The 14010-nt window shown below is 61.8% G+C and overlaps 1 protein-coding gene across 7 annotated transcripts in view; it reads right to left on the reverse strand.

Annotated features, from left to right (window-relative positions):
- Window positions 1-14010, reverse strand: part of CCDC57 (coiled-coil domain containing 57) — a 91241-nt gene that overhangs the window by 49890 nt on the left and 27341 nt on the right. For all 7 annotated transcript variants that reach the window (XM_045983996.1, XM_045983995.1, XM_045983997.1 and 4 more), the window contains 5 exons: window positions 11680-11838; window positions 8466-8628; window positions 7892-8026; window positions 2890-3112; window positions 2158-2313 (listed from right to left, as the gene is read on the reverse strand). In XM_045983996.1, the coding sequence (XP_045839952.1) occupies window positions 2158-2313; window positions 2890-3112; window positions 7892-8026; window positions 8466-8628; window positions 11680-11838 (836 nt within the window). The remainder of the gene's footprint in view (window positions 1-2157; window positions 2314-2889; window positions 3113-7891; window positions 8027-8465; window positions 8629-11679; window positions 11839-14010) is intronic.

A 14010-nucleotide genomic window follows, 5' to 3' on the forward strand; every position in this document is an offset into this window, starting at 1 on the left:
GAAAGCGCCAGGACCAGTGGCCTCGGGCAGAGTGGGACAGCATCATCACAAAGGCTCCGGTGACCAAGTGGCCTTTCAGATGCAGCCCGAGAGACGGGCCAGGACATGGAGGTGTGTCGTGCCCCGCAAGAGCAGAAGAGGGCTCAGGCTTTCAGAGCTCCCGCTCGGTACGTGCGCCTGTCACAGTCCAGGGCCACGCATCGCACGGACAACCAGGACAATCCCAACTGACAGGACAGATGTCTGAACCACATGGAACAGGGCATCAGTACACAGAGTTAAGGAATCCCACCACGAGGAACAGGGAACAAGGGATTTAAAACGAGCTGATACACTCTTAAAACAATGGGAAAAAAGAAGTTTCAGCAGAGGAATAAAAGATAAAGAAAAACCAAATGCAATCTTAGAAATGACACTGAAATAAAAGTGCCCCAAAGGGCTCCAGAGCAGCTCGGAGGGGACACCGCGCCTGCGAGCTGGAAGATAGACAGAGAAATCACCCGTCTGAGCCACAGAGGAAACAGATGGAAAAAAGGCCCAGAGTCACAGGGACCTGTGGCAGAACAAGCTGGCGCTTTTGTCGTCAGACCCCAAAGGGACAAAGAGCAGAGAGTAGAGGAAACACGTGCCCAAGTCACGGCTGAAAACTCCCAAACCTGGCAAAGACAATAACCTTCGGATTCAATGCCAACGGGTAAGCCGAGACACACCACCATCAGGTTTCCATCCTGAGTGACAGACGCGGGATGGGGCTGGTGGGAACAGGGGCTTGGATGGCCGGTTCCTCTCGGAGGAACGCGGCACCACGGCTGTGAGGGCTGGGAGCTCCTCCTCTCACACCAGCGAGTCAAGTCCCTTCTCAGACCAGGGGAAGCCAGAAGACGCGGCAGCAGCTGCCCTAGATGACGTGGAGCCTGGAACATGGGCCTCGGGAGGGACACGTGCCAAGGGCAGGTGCCCGGGTGAACCTCACAGCCTCTGGCTTTCCTCCTGAGTGTCTCAGGTCACACGGGACAGCTCCAAGCAGGGCCGCCAACACTACCTGCAGCGGTTCCCCATGTGGGAGAGGTCGGTTTGTGCCACGGGGCCTGACCTCCGCTGGAAGCTGCGCTGCGTGGACGGGAGCTGGCCGTGGTCCTGCAGCCACGGACCCGTGCTGCGCGGGTGACCCATGAGCAGAAGTTACCGAGGGACAGAAAGCAGGAAGGAAGCCGCTGCTCCCGCCCCAGCTGGGGCCAGGGTGGACGGTGTGAACGTATCGGTCAGAGGCGTCAGCAACGTAGGCCCCAGAAACTGACCCACCTGCTGCTGCTGCGAGAGTCGCCTCAGCGGTGGGAGAGGCGGGTGACAAGGGGAAAGGGTCCTGAAGGTAGGCCAAGCAGACGCTAGCCAGGGGGAGGCCGAGTTAGTGACCAACAGCACACGGAGCGGACCCCGGGGCAGGGAGAGAGGACCATTCCAGGACCACTGAAGGGTCTGATCCTGTCACAGCCATGGCCGTCCTACACGTCCAACGACAAGGCTTCAAAACACACTAAGGAAAACTGACAGAATCACAATAAAAAACAAAGATCTGCCTTACAACAGGAAGGGAAAGGAATTTTCTTGCTCTGACCCTGTTCCCCCCAAATCCTTACAAAATATTTAGGAGAAATGCTGAAAATTTTTCTTCGGGCTCAGGAAGAAAGCCAGCTGTTACCAACATCATACTGGGGATGCCAGGAAAAGCAGTATAAGAAAATAAAAGAGACCAGCTCTGGGGAGCCGGCCAGCTCCTGAGCGGAGAACCAGACGACCTGGGGGAAGAGCCCTGCCCCCTCCCTTCTCCTCGTGTAAACCCTCGAGATGCCTGGCCTGCGTCCATCCCCCTAGTCCCCCCAGGCGGGCCCTCCACCGGGCCAGCGCCCCAGCCTGGCTGGTGTCAGAGCAGGGGTGGGGCAGGGAGGCACCCACACAGAGTGGTGAACGGGAGCAAACACCTCGAGAATGGCCTGGCCCGGGGACTCCTGGGGGCCAGGACAGGGGACTTGCAGTCTGTGGTCACTCCTGACCTGTGCGTTTGCATTTTGTGACTTTCTGTGGGGTGTACACTTCAGTGCACACAAAGGCAGTGTTACTGGGGCAGAGCGTTCGACAGGACGGGACACGGACTCTTACCGGGGACGCCGGCCGAGGTGTGGACACTGCGTTGAAAGTCAGTGTAAGAAGAGGAGGGCTTCTTTGAAGGATCGAACACGTCTTCTAGTCGTTCTTCCAAGGCTTTAAATTTATGCTTTAGATTTCCTATTTCTGTTTCAAGGACCGTAACGTGATCTGCCGCAAAAGACCCAGGAAACACACAGGCATGCACATTTACACGTCCCTCAGCCATCGCCAAGGCAGAGGCCCACTCAGGCTGGTGCTGCCTGTCTGCCAGCCCGTCCCCCACAGCGGCCCCCGGCCTGGGTACTCACCGAGGAGGGCCCCACAGCCCGGCAGACCCTCAGCGTCCCTGCCATGAGCCCTCACCCGTGGGAGCACAGCGTGTCCCCCTGCTGGTGGAGCTGTGGCCTCCGCTCACGGCCGCTCCTGGGCCTCCTAATGCGCATGGGGCGCAGCCAGCGTGGCTACAGCACCAGACACCCTGAGGAGGGGCCTGGTGCCCCCAGTCCTGACGCCCGCGCCTCGAACACGCAGCCCAACCAGCTCCCCGTGCCAGCGGAGCCCCGGCTCTAAGTCCCAAGTACACAGCCGTCACCTTCCTCTTCCCCTTCCCCAGGGACACGTCATCGCACATGACGTAAGATGCTCCCGTCAGCGGAAACGCTGCTGCCGTTCTTGGACCCCGTGGAGACCCGTGTCCCCTGCCCTCCCCTCCCTTCTCCTCCTGCTGCCCTCGTCCTTGCTCACCAGGCGCCTCAGCTGCTGCCTCTGGGCTTGGACGGGGCTGCTCTGGGGCGGAGGCCCGAGCCCCCGACGGGGCAGGAGGAGGCACGTGGTCACTCAGAGTCTCCATTTCTTTCCTCATCTCCGCAACAGCCCTTCGTAAGCTTGCGTTCTGCTCCTGGAGCCTCTGGATCTCACGGGACGGAAAACTTGCCCTTATCTCTTCTTCCTGATGCCTGAGGAGCGCCTGTCAAAAAGGGCAGAGGATGCTTACAGCTGCCGAAGAAACCCGCGGCTCGCTGCCCGTCCAGGGCCGTGGCGCGTGCCCCCGCCCCCCGCCGCGTCTGCAGTCCCGGCCGTGAAGACCCTCCGCCTCAGCTGACGACGCTGACCCTCCAGTTCTCACAACAACGGGACTGCTGTTCGCCAGAGGCAGCTTTCCTGACAAACCTGGGGGCCCTTCCTTCTCAGTCCCGAAGCTGCCCCGCACCCGCTGGGGCGGCTGGCGTGGAAAAGACCGGCCAGAACGTGCCTGCGAGCAGGCAGGCGGCGCGGGGCCGTCACCCGCTGTAAAGGCCGCTCACGGGCCTGTGACGGTGCATCGCTGAGCAAGACGGTCTGGCGGCTCCTCGAGGGGCAAACTCGGAGCTGCTACCCGACCCACGATCCCCCGAGACACACGTCCACCCAACACCTCGAGCGCGCGTGTTCACGGGCTTCTCGCAGGAGCCGAACGTGCCGACACGAATGTGCCAGGGGATGAAGTGACAAAGAACGTGACATGGTGAAGCGGCCACAAACGGGACGACGCCCCGACACACGCCAGCAGGGGCGGGGCCGCGAGGACAGAGCCCAGGGCGGCTGTCATGCGACCACGCCCCGGGGCTAAAGGAAAACAGGCCCATAGCAGGACGAGGACGATACTTTGAGACCAAACAGCATCTGCAAAGATGAGAAACACGCTATTTGAAATAAGAAATTCCCCGAGAGGACGGCGTGAGCGCAGCCCGGACGCGGCAGGAGGACGGATCCGTGAGCCGAGCACACGGCCACCGACGGCTTGCCCGGTCCTGCGCACGCGGCCGCCTGGGCAGAAGGGGAGCCAAGTGCACGGCCGGGCGGCCTTAGGATGGCAGGCGTGAACGGTCAGCGGCCGCGGGGAAGAGAAGGGCCACAACCATTTACATCAGGAACCGAAGAATCACAGAAACGGGAGACATTGTTGTCACAGAAGTGGAAAAAGGACTCAAGGTTACATAGCACAACCTGAACTCCATGAAAACGACACGCGCTCGGGGACTCGCTGGAGGCATCGGAGCACCACAGCGCAGTGCCCGGAAGGTCCCACCAGGGGGACCCCGTGTCCTCGGCCACACGGCTGCCGGATGCTCCGCAAAGGGGTTGCATCACCTGGAGGAAGGAACAGACGCTCCAGTAAGCGAGTTAGCGAGGTCCCACCCAGCCACTGCGCTGGATCCACGCGGCCCCCATGTGCTCAACCTGCCCCCGCGCCGGGCTCTGGCCGCTCATTCATTTCCCATGAAAGTACCACGGAAGCTGCAAGAGCCGGTCTGCGTGGTTGGAGCCGGGCCCGCCTGCTTCCAGAGGCCACGCCGGAACCGGCATCGCTGCACCCTGCCGTGGCCACACATCACTGCTTCCAGAAGGAAGCTCTTTCCCACCGAACACACACCCCAGCTTCCCCTCCCGGTCACAGCCCCACGGGCTCCGCTCCGCACCGGCTCTGCCTTCTGGCCCCGGCTCCCTTGCCCCACTGCTCACTGTGGACCCGGCAGACAGGAAGGGTGGCCTGTGTCCCTGCAAACCCCCAACCTCCCTGGTCCGTGCCCGTCGGGACATCTCCCACAAAACCTCGCAGCTGCTCCTGCAGACCCCGCAGCAGAATGGGGGACCTGCCGCCGGCTCTATCTCAGAGATATCTCTGGCCCTGCTCAGAGGCTCTATCTGCTGCCTGCAGGGCTGGGACCGCCCTCGTGGGGTCTTGGCTTCCTTATCTGTAAGACGGACTGGCAGCCCAGGCTGCTCCGGGAGCCCCGATCTCGTCGGTGACATGGCATGGTGACCAAGCCTCCGTGGCACAGGCTATGTGTTCCCTTGCACCCTGTACTGTGACAGCCAGTGCGGTGGAGGCCGGGACTGTCCCCGCTGGGGGACTGATGTGGTTCCGTGCACGTTAACTTGGTACCCATGGAAGGAAGAGGCCGCCGCACCCCAAGACGCGGACCCTCGGCACAGTAGGGATGGCGCCGGCTCGCCTCGCTCTCCACCGCCTGCCGACACACCCGCCTGCCGCTCCCACCCCGTGTTTGGCACAGGCCCCCCTGCACCCGTCGGGCAGCCACACTGTGCACCTGCTGACGGCTACGACACCCCGAAGCAGGCCGACCCACAGCAGACCGGCCGAGCCTGCCAGACACGCACACGGTCCTCCCACCCCAGGCCTGGCTCTAAGCACACGCCTCCGACCACGGGGCACGCGAGCTTGTGCCTGTGGACGGCCTTGTGGTGTGGCCGCTATGCCCACTCGCCTTGGCTCCGGGCCCCATGGCCAGGCCTCCTGCACGGACTCAGAGGCGTGTGCGTTCACGGACCGGAGTGGAGTGTTTCCTCAGCGTGGCTGGACGGACGCAAGCAACTTCATGCGACTTTCAGGTCAGCTCGTGCACGCTCCGCTTCCCGCCTGCCTCAGACACTAACCACAGGGAGGGCACAGCCAGAGGCTGCGGGGGCTGCCTTCCCCTCTGCGACGAGCGTGAACCACTGCCAGCGAGGACGGGCCCCCAACAGCCTGGCCGACGGGGACGCCAGGGCGAGCCGGCCCGCGCCGTGGCGCTCGTGCCTGCACGGCCCCCACCAGGCCGACATCAGCCGGGGGAGCGACTTTTCCTAGAGGGACAGAGGTCAGAGTCCTGGACACGCGGGCCCTGGAAGCAGGAGGTCAGTGTCCAACAGACCCCGTGGCACTGCCCTGGAAGCCTCCTCGCCTGCCGGCTTCCCGCAGGGGCCTTGTGGGGACACTCGCGGTGGCTGCGGCGTCCCGTGGGGCTGGCTGTGGGGCACACGCCTCGGGCCGGAAGCAGACGCTCCCTCGGGGACTCTGGATGGAACCCTTCCCGCCTCCTCCAGCCTCTGGCGACCCGCCCTCCTCAGCGTCCCTCAGTCTGGGGCCACGTCACTCCCGCGTCTGCCTCTGTCCGCACCGGGCCTTCTCCCTGCGTCCCTGCCGTCCACGTGCTGTGCTTTTCGTAAAGACGCCAGCACACGGGACTGGACCCACCCTGCTCCGTGTGACCTCATCTGAGCTGGTCACATCCACCAAGACCCTATGTCCAAGTAAGGCCGCACCCGGAAGAGCCGGCTATTCGGACCCGAACCTGTCCCTTCGGGGCCGGCCTTCAGCCCACGAGCCTCTCACGGTCAGGCTCTGGGCGGCTACCCATCAGCGAGGACATCTTTGTGCGGAGAACACGGCCACGGCTCAGACACCACGTGTGGAGACGCGTGTCTCTGGGATAAATTCTAGGCCCTTAGTCCAGCCCTTCCTGAGAGCCACAGGCTTCAGTTCCAAGACGGCCGCTGGCTGCACCCGGGGCTCTCCCTCCGGACGTGTGACGGCACACCGTGTCCTCCACGGCCAGCACCGACGCTGACAACCCGGCCGGGACAGGAAGCATTCCTCACAGCTTTCCAAGCGAGGAAGCGACCGGCTCTGCGGCCGGTAACGGGGGCGTATCTCAGAGGGACACTCTGGTGCACGTCCCTGCCACCTGCCGGTCCCTCCCTGTGAGCCTTCCTGCTGCCTTGCACTGCCGAGATCGAAGGAGCCCCGGTGCTCACGGACCACGTCGTCCTTGAGGCTGTGGCTCCCGCCTGGCTGTCCAGACAGGCGCCAGGTCAGCGTCCTGGGTGCTGACGATTCTCACCAACGACCGAGACAGGGTCGTCACACGTCAGCTCTGGGTCTGAGCTGGAACGTGGAACCCCGAACAGAAGCACTGCAGGTCCTGGGCCGCACACACAGGCCGGGACAGCTCGGAACGTGCGTGTGTGTTTTAGCGAGGTCTGCACCCAACGTGGGGCTCAAACTCACGACCCCAAGATCAAGAGTCACATGCTCTACAGACTGAGCGCGCCGGGCGCCCCAATTTACAAACATCCTAACACTGCTTAGGAGCTGACCTATGGACACATGGCCACGGCGTCGTCCCGGAGGAAACCTTGCCCGTCTGGGTCCCTGTGAGGAGCCAGAAGTCTGAGCAGCTGCTGCCTTTGGGGTGGGGATGGGACCAATGGGAAGGGATATGGGGACCTTCCTGGCGTGACCGAAATGCTGTTTCTTGCTGGAGGGCTGGGTCCCATGGGCATGTTCACGGCAAACACACTGGCCCGTGTGCACTGAAGACCTGTGTGTGTCACCGTGTGTCATACGGGAGCCATTCACGGGCCTGGGGAGCCTCCGCCTGCCCCTCCTGATCTCACTCCTTCCACCTCACGCTGCCCCTGCCCCTCTGGCCGCGGACCTCGGAGCCCAGCCCGCTCCTTCCAAACTGTTCCAAAGGGTCCCCGCGTCTTGGGCCACGGCACTGTCCTCAGCATCGGAGGACCCAAGGGCCAGGACACCAAGTCCTCGGGCAGACCTGCTGCAGGGAGGTACCCAGGCCGTCCCTGCAGACGGGATCACGGCACACAGCAACGCCCCCAACAGCTCCACAGAGAAGGCCGCGGCAGCGAGGTTACAACACCCGTCTGTAGGGCAGAATGTTCGAATGGGGGGTTTCTGAGATTTCGAGAACTAAAGAGACACGGAAGTGTCTGAGCACAGGCTCACCTCAGCTCTTCCAGGTGCCAGATTGGCCTCGTGGCGTCGACAGACACAGGAAAGGAATAGGGCTGAGAAGACCGACCTCCCGTTTGGGTCTGTGTGGCCCTCTTCTCCCACGGCCACCGCTGAGGAAGGCTCAAGGAGCTGCTGTGCTCCTGGGGGGGCCCAGGCGGTGGCACTGACCTGCACCTCCTCCTCGGGAAGGAGGCCGCGTGTCCTCAAGGCCTGCACGGCCTGGTCTCTCTCCAGCGTCAAGGCCTTGAGCACCCCCTCCTGGTCACGCAGTGTCCGTTCCGTCTCCTGGAGCTTGGCAGCCGCCTGCAGACAGATGTGGGACTCAGTGCCCGCTGGGCGGGTTACAAGGCAGCAGCCGCCTCTCAGGTCCTTCCCCGGGAGCAGACAGCAGGCGCGTGAGCGAGCGGCCCCCGCGGCCCAGGACCACGCGGCACACGGGGCCGGACGAGGGCAGCCCCAGACTCGGGTGTGGCCCTCCCAGCACACGGGAGCCAGGGCCCCCCCAGCCCCGTCAGTTAGGGGAGCAGCTCGTGCAGTAAGAGGCCCCCAGAGGCTGTGGGCAGGACAGGGACACCGTCCGCTGCTCCAGTCATCGTTACATCTCACGCTGCTCGGTGAGGCTCGGCATCTTCCCATCCCAGCAACAAGGTGGGGACAGCCCAGGGCCCTCGTCCAGGAGCCGCAGGGCGCTCCCAGGCCCTCCCAGCGCACGGCGACACCCGACAAGCCCAGGGACGCAGACCTGATCCCGCGCCTCGCTCAGGGCCCGAATCAGGTCCTCGGCCTTGCGGTAGTGGTCCCGCTCCACGGCGCCGCAGCGTTGCCGCCAGTCCAGCTCCAGCTGCGCCTTCTCGCGCTCCAGGCCCCGCTCCCTCTCCTCGGCTGCGGACAGCTGCTGCTTGTACCTCGGGGACAGGACAAGCACGGAAGTTAATGTCTTGCACATGAAGCAAAGGTGTGCTGCGGTGACAGGGGGCGGGTGCCACTCACTGCGGTCGGGCCCCTCCAGGCTGGCCCATTCCCAGGCACTCGCGGGCACGCGGCATGCCAGGGGGTGGGGGCGCGCAGCCGGGAGGGGTCCCTGCAGCGTGGACACGGAGGGCAGGCTTGGGTTCAGGCAGGGGCAGCCAGCAAGGACCCCCAGCTCCGAGGAAGCCAGCACCACGGAAGACCAAACTCAAGAAGCACAGGATCCCGTCCAGAGGAAGAGAAGGAAGAAAGCCAACAAACTTGGGGGAAAAGAAGGAGAAGTGGTTCCAGCAGAGAAATGTGAGGTTTCAGAGTGACCGCTGGAGAGCTTGGTGCCCCCGGGACAGAGAGAGCCTCCAGGGCTCAGAGGACCGACGCCCATCTCAGAGCAGGTCTAGGGAGATCAGAACCGAGCAAGCAAAGGAGAAAACCCAGCACAACCCGGGGAGACACATGTCCCTGGACCAGACGGGCTCGCCAAGCGCTCGCCGGGGAGCTTCACGGAGGCACACGGAGGCACTGCGCACAGTACTGGCCCAGGATGAAAAGCCTCAGGGGAGACAGAGTGCGCGCCAGATGGGTCCCAGGCCTCTCATCGGCCGCGTGGGGGCGACGCATGGTGGTGGCTCTGGACACCCTCCCCGCAAGGATGGACGGGGTGTGCACGATGGGATGGGCGTGCCCCTGACCACATGAGGCCACGCAAGGCCCCGTCCTGCCCACGGGAGGGAGTTTCCCGCCACCCCGAGAAGCCACAGAGTCAGGCCCTGCAGACACCTCTGGGGCTCATAGCCGCTGGAAGAACCCCCCGCCAGCCTGAAGCAGCCTGGAAGGAAGGGGCGGCCTGGCCGATGTCGTGGCCCCAGCCTCATGAGACCCTGTGCCGGGGACACAGCTGAGCCGAGCCAGACTCCTGACCACAGACACCGAGACAATAAGTAGGTGTTGTTCATGCCAGTAAGTTAGCAGTGATTTGTTCCAGAGCAACAATAAAGTAAAACACAACGGGTTCCAAATCCGGCGGACGGGGCGCCTGGGCCACTCAGTCAGGTGTCTGCCCTCGGCTCAGGTCATGATCCTGGGGTCCTGGGGTCGAGCCCCACGTCAGGCTCCTGCTCAGCGGGGAGCCTGCTTCTCCTCTGCTGCTGCTCCCCCTGCTTGTGCCCTTGCCGTCTCTCTCTGCTGAACAAATAAATAAAATATTGAAAAACCCAGGGGAAGCGACTTGGAACTTAGCATTCCAAGCCCAGCAACATCAGCACTGACACGAGAAGGCAGAGATGGGACCCCCAGACACAGAAGCTCAGAGCAGCGGGACAGGGCTTCGCAAACGTGGTGAAAGCCCTCTTGTTTATTTCTTTATAGAAGATTTATTTATTCTTGAGAGAGAGAGAAACACAAGCCGGTGAAGGGGCAGAGGGAAAGAGAGAGTCTCGAGCAGGCTCCCCGCTGAGCACAGGGCCTGATGTGGGGCTCGATCCCATGACCCTGAGATCACGACCTGAGCGGAAACCAAGAGTCGGACGCTCAACCGACTGAGTTCCAGGGGCTGCCGAGTTGTTTATTTATTTATTTATTTATTTTTAAAGACTTTATTTATTTATCTGTCCGAGAGAGTGAACACAGGCAGAGGCAGAGGGAGAAGCAGGTTCCCCACTGAGCAAGGAGCCCGATGTGGGACTTGATCCCAGGACGCTGGGATCATGACCCGAGCCGAAGGCAGCCGCTTAACCCACTGAGCCACCCAGGCGCCCTGGTTGTTTATTTTTAAATGTGCCCTGAAGGCCGTAGCTCTACAGAACGGCAGGAAACGCCACAGCACTGTCCCGTCACCACCAAGTCCCGGAATGCCTGTGCTCCCTGCACGTGGGTCCCGTGGGCAGGAGCAGACACGGAACGTGTTCTCTGTCCGGAGCAGAAGTGAATTAAAATCGGTAACAGAAAGATATCTGGACATCTCAAAATGATGGGAAACCTAGCAACACATTTCTCAACAACCGCCGACCGAGGAAGAAATCACCAGGAAAATTACGAAATGATTTTAACCGAATCATATCAAAATTGGTGGACGGCAGCGGAGTAGTTCTCAGGAGGCCACGCCCAGCATGAACTGCTTACGTTTCTCAGACAAGCAGAGCCGTGAAAAGAACATCCAGCGGAAGCCGAGCGAAGCCGAAGGGGTGAAGGTCAGAGGGGAGATCCTGGAGAACGGGGGAGGCTCTCCGAGAAGATCGGTAGAATCGACAGATCTCCAGCGAGACTCACCCGGGACAGCAGAGATGGCGACGACAGGCTGTGCGCACACCGGGAGACAGACCCCAGGAGCGATTCCGGGCCCATGAAGTCAGCAACGACACGAAATGGGCAAAGCCCCCGAAAGACTCGAAGTCGCAAACGGACACAGAAGCACAGAAAACCTGCAGCAGGCACGCAGGGAAGCCGGAGGCGAGGTGCCCCCCGGATGGCAAGTGGAGCGGGGGAGGCTGTGGGGCTGGGGCGCGAGGAGGGGGTGCCAGCCGGCCAGGGCCAGGTCTCAGGTCTCGGCCGCGGGGGCAGCAGAGCGGGCACACGCCGGTCAAGACTCCCCGACCGTGCGGCCGAAACACAAGCGTCTCATTACATTTCAGTGACTCGAGAAAGCCAGTGCGTTCTTGACTCAAGCATTCACTCCACCTGGTGATGGCAGCAGCCGCCGCGGAGACCAGAAGCAGCGTCTGTCCCCACAGGACCGAGCAGCAGGAACGCTGCCGTGTGCCTGTGACAGACCCGAGCCCACTCCCACGGCAAGGCCTTCTCTGGCCGCCCTCCGTCACCCCGTCCCCTTGCTCCCCTCTCACAACCCGACGTTCCTCTTCTTCCTGTTTCCTGTCTTTCTCCCTCAGTGGGCTACGAGGCCAGGGCCTGGATTCGGTTCCCATCTGTACCCCTAGTGCCAGAACGGCGCACACAACGGAAAGACCCCTTGGGGAGGCTGTGGGGACAGTCACCTTCCAATGTCCTGCTGGCATCTGGCCAGATGTGCCTTGAGTTCCACTGCCTCTGCCCGCAGCGACTGAATCTGGAGGTCCTTGGAGATCATCTCCTTGGACAGCTCGGCGATCTGGGCATCCCAGCCGGATCTTAGAGCCAGAGCGTCTTCCCGAAGTCTGCACAGAGAAGGGAGGCCGCACAAATGTGGGTGTGGTGCTCGCTCGAGCTCTCTTTTCCACAGTGCCCCCAACACGCGCACACCTCCACACACGCACGCCGCCCTCGGAGGACGTCTGCACGCCAGCATCTCCCCGTCAGGGTGGGGCCTTCCTCACCCAGACGAGGAAACGGTCCTACCCGAGCAGAAGCACCCGCCCACCCAGCCCGCCGACCCAGCTGCCCACTGAACTCCGACGACGCGCTAAGTCCATGCCAGGCGTGCGGGGCAGATGTGAGCCATGGGGTGGTCCCCGGGGCTCACCTGTGCCACGCCTCGCACAGCCTCTACGTCGGGACATGTTTGCAAATTCAACGATGACATGAGCTTGTACAGAAACCCCTCCTTCACCTGGCAGAACTCCCCAAACTTGGATAATATCCCCAGAATAAAACCGCAGAGAAGACACCTAGAGCTGCTGCCCAGGGACGTCGTAGAGCTGACGGCACCAGAGGCCCGTGGGGTTCACTCCGTCCGCAGCCCGGTCACCGCAGGAAGAGGCACGGGGCTGCCCCCTCTAGAGGAAAGCAAGCCGGGGAGCAAGCGTCCGGTCTCGGAGCCCCGCTGCTTGAGGCGTCTCAGGCGTCTCAGAGGACGAGGAAGGTCTGTCGACACAGATCCAGCTTGACTCTCGGCCAGCGGAGAAAGACCATTTTTCTTCATATGCTTTCAACAAGTTACTTCTAGTACGATGCATACGAACTCACCCTGACCTCGTACCTGTTCTAACGGCGGGAAGGGCTACACAAGCGGGGCGCCTGGGGGGCTCAGTGGGCTGAGACTCTGCCTTCGGCTCAGGTCATGGTCTCGGGGTCCTGGGATCGAGCCCCGCATCGGGCTCTCTGCTCGGCGGGGAGCCTGCTTCCTCCTCCCTCTCTGCCTGCCTCTCTGCCTACTTGTGATCTCTCTCTCTAACAAAAAAATAAAACCTTAAAAAAATAAAATAAATAAAGGAAAGGCTGCACGAAGTTGGAAGCTTCAGTACACACGCAGTTAAGACAGCACGCAGGTGCGAGGAGCTGGTCTGAAGTGAGATGAAGCTTCAAAATTCAGCACCCAAAAATGCAAAATATCTCCATATTCTTTTTTTTCAGGCAAAAATTACTAGTTCTTACTCTGATTACTTGTTACTGATGCAACATGTGATTGGGTTAAACAGTCTCCCCTCTCTTTCTGTGCCTTAACTGTGGACACTGGAAAGCGGCCCCACCGTGGGGCCAGTCATGACTGTGTTGCAGGAGATACAACGACAGAGAACACAGACGGGTTCTCACAAAGCCTCTCGGGGCCACGGCCTCTCTACTGTGGCATTCACGACCTACTGCCCTCAGGAAAATCATCACAAATACGCCCGAAGAAATAGATCAAAATATGGGGTGTTTTTGTCGCTGGTTTTCAAACAGCATATGTCTTAGTAGGAGAAGACACGGTCTGTCCCGGGCACGGTGGCCCCAGGCAGCACTCGTGTCCCAGGCCACTCAGAGCACCAGTGAGGAACGAAAGGCAAGAGCACGTGGAAGGAGGCCGGCCCAGGGCCTCAGGTGAGGAAGTTCTGTAGACGCTGCCGGCAGCCGCGGGAAGGGCCCCCACAGAGCCTCGCAGCCCGTCACGTGCACCCGTCAGACTGTCACTTCTGCGTCTCCAACTGCTGCTGCTTGTGTTGAACAGATCGAACACGACCGTGCGTCCAATCTAAGGAAAGCTTCCTGAAGGAGCGCTAGCTTCCTGGTGCTGCACGGTTGCAAGAACCGTCTTCCCCTGACGGAGACGTAACTGGGCAGAGCGCCGTCCCTAGAACGCAGCCCGGCTCATTCCCCAGACAGACAGGAAAAGCCAGTTGCTAGGCACGGTGAACGCTGGCCAATGGCCGATTTAGCTTGATCAGACGGTTTCAGTAAACACGGCTTCTCCAAGCATCACCTCCTCCCTGGCGGCCGGGAGACTGGAGTCCAATCCCCAGTCCTGTTCCCAGAGGTTCTACACTCCCGCCCGCCTGCCCAGGCGCTGCCCACGGAGCCCGCCAGCCTGCACGCACACCGTGCACAGTGCGGTCAGCACCCTGCTGACGGTCATGCCTGACTGAGACGCTGGGAAGAAAACTCCGGTTAAGAAGAAACCAGTGGGGGTGCCT

The sequence above is a fragment of the Meles meles genome, chromosome 18 (assembly GCF_922984935.1).
Source record: "Meles meles chromosome 18, mMelMel3.1 paternal haplotype, whole genome shotgun sequence".
Taxonomy (NCBI): Eukaryota; Metazoa; Chordata; class Mammalia; order Carnivora; family Mustelidae; genus Meles; species Meles meles.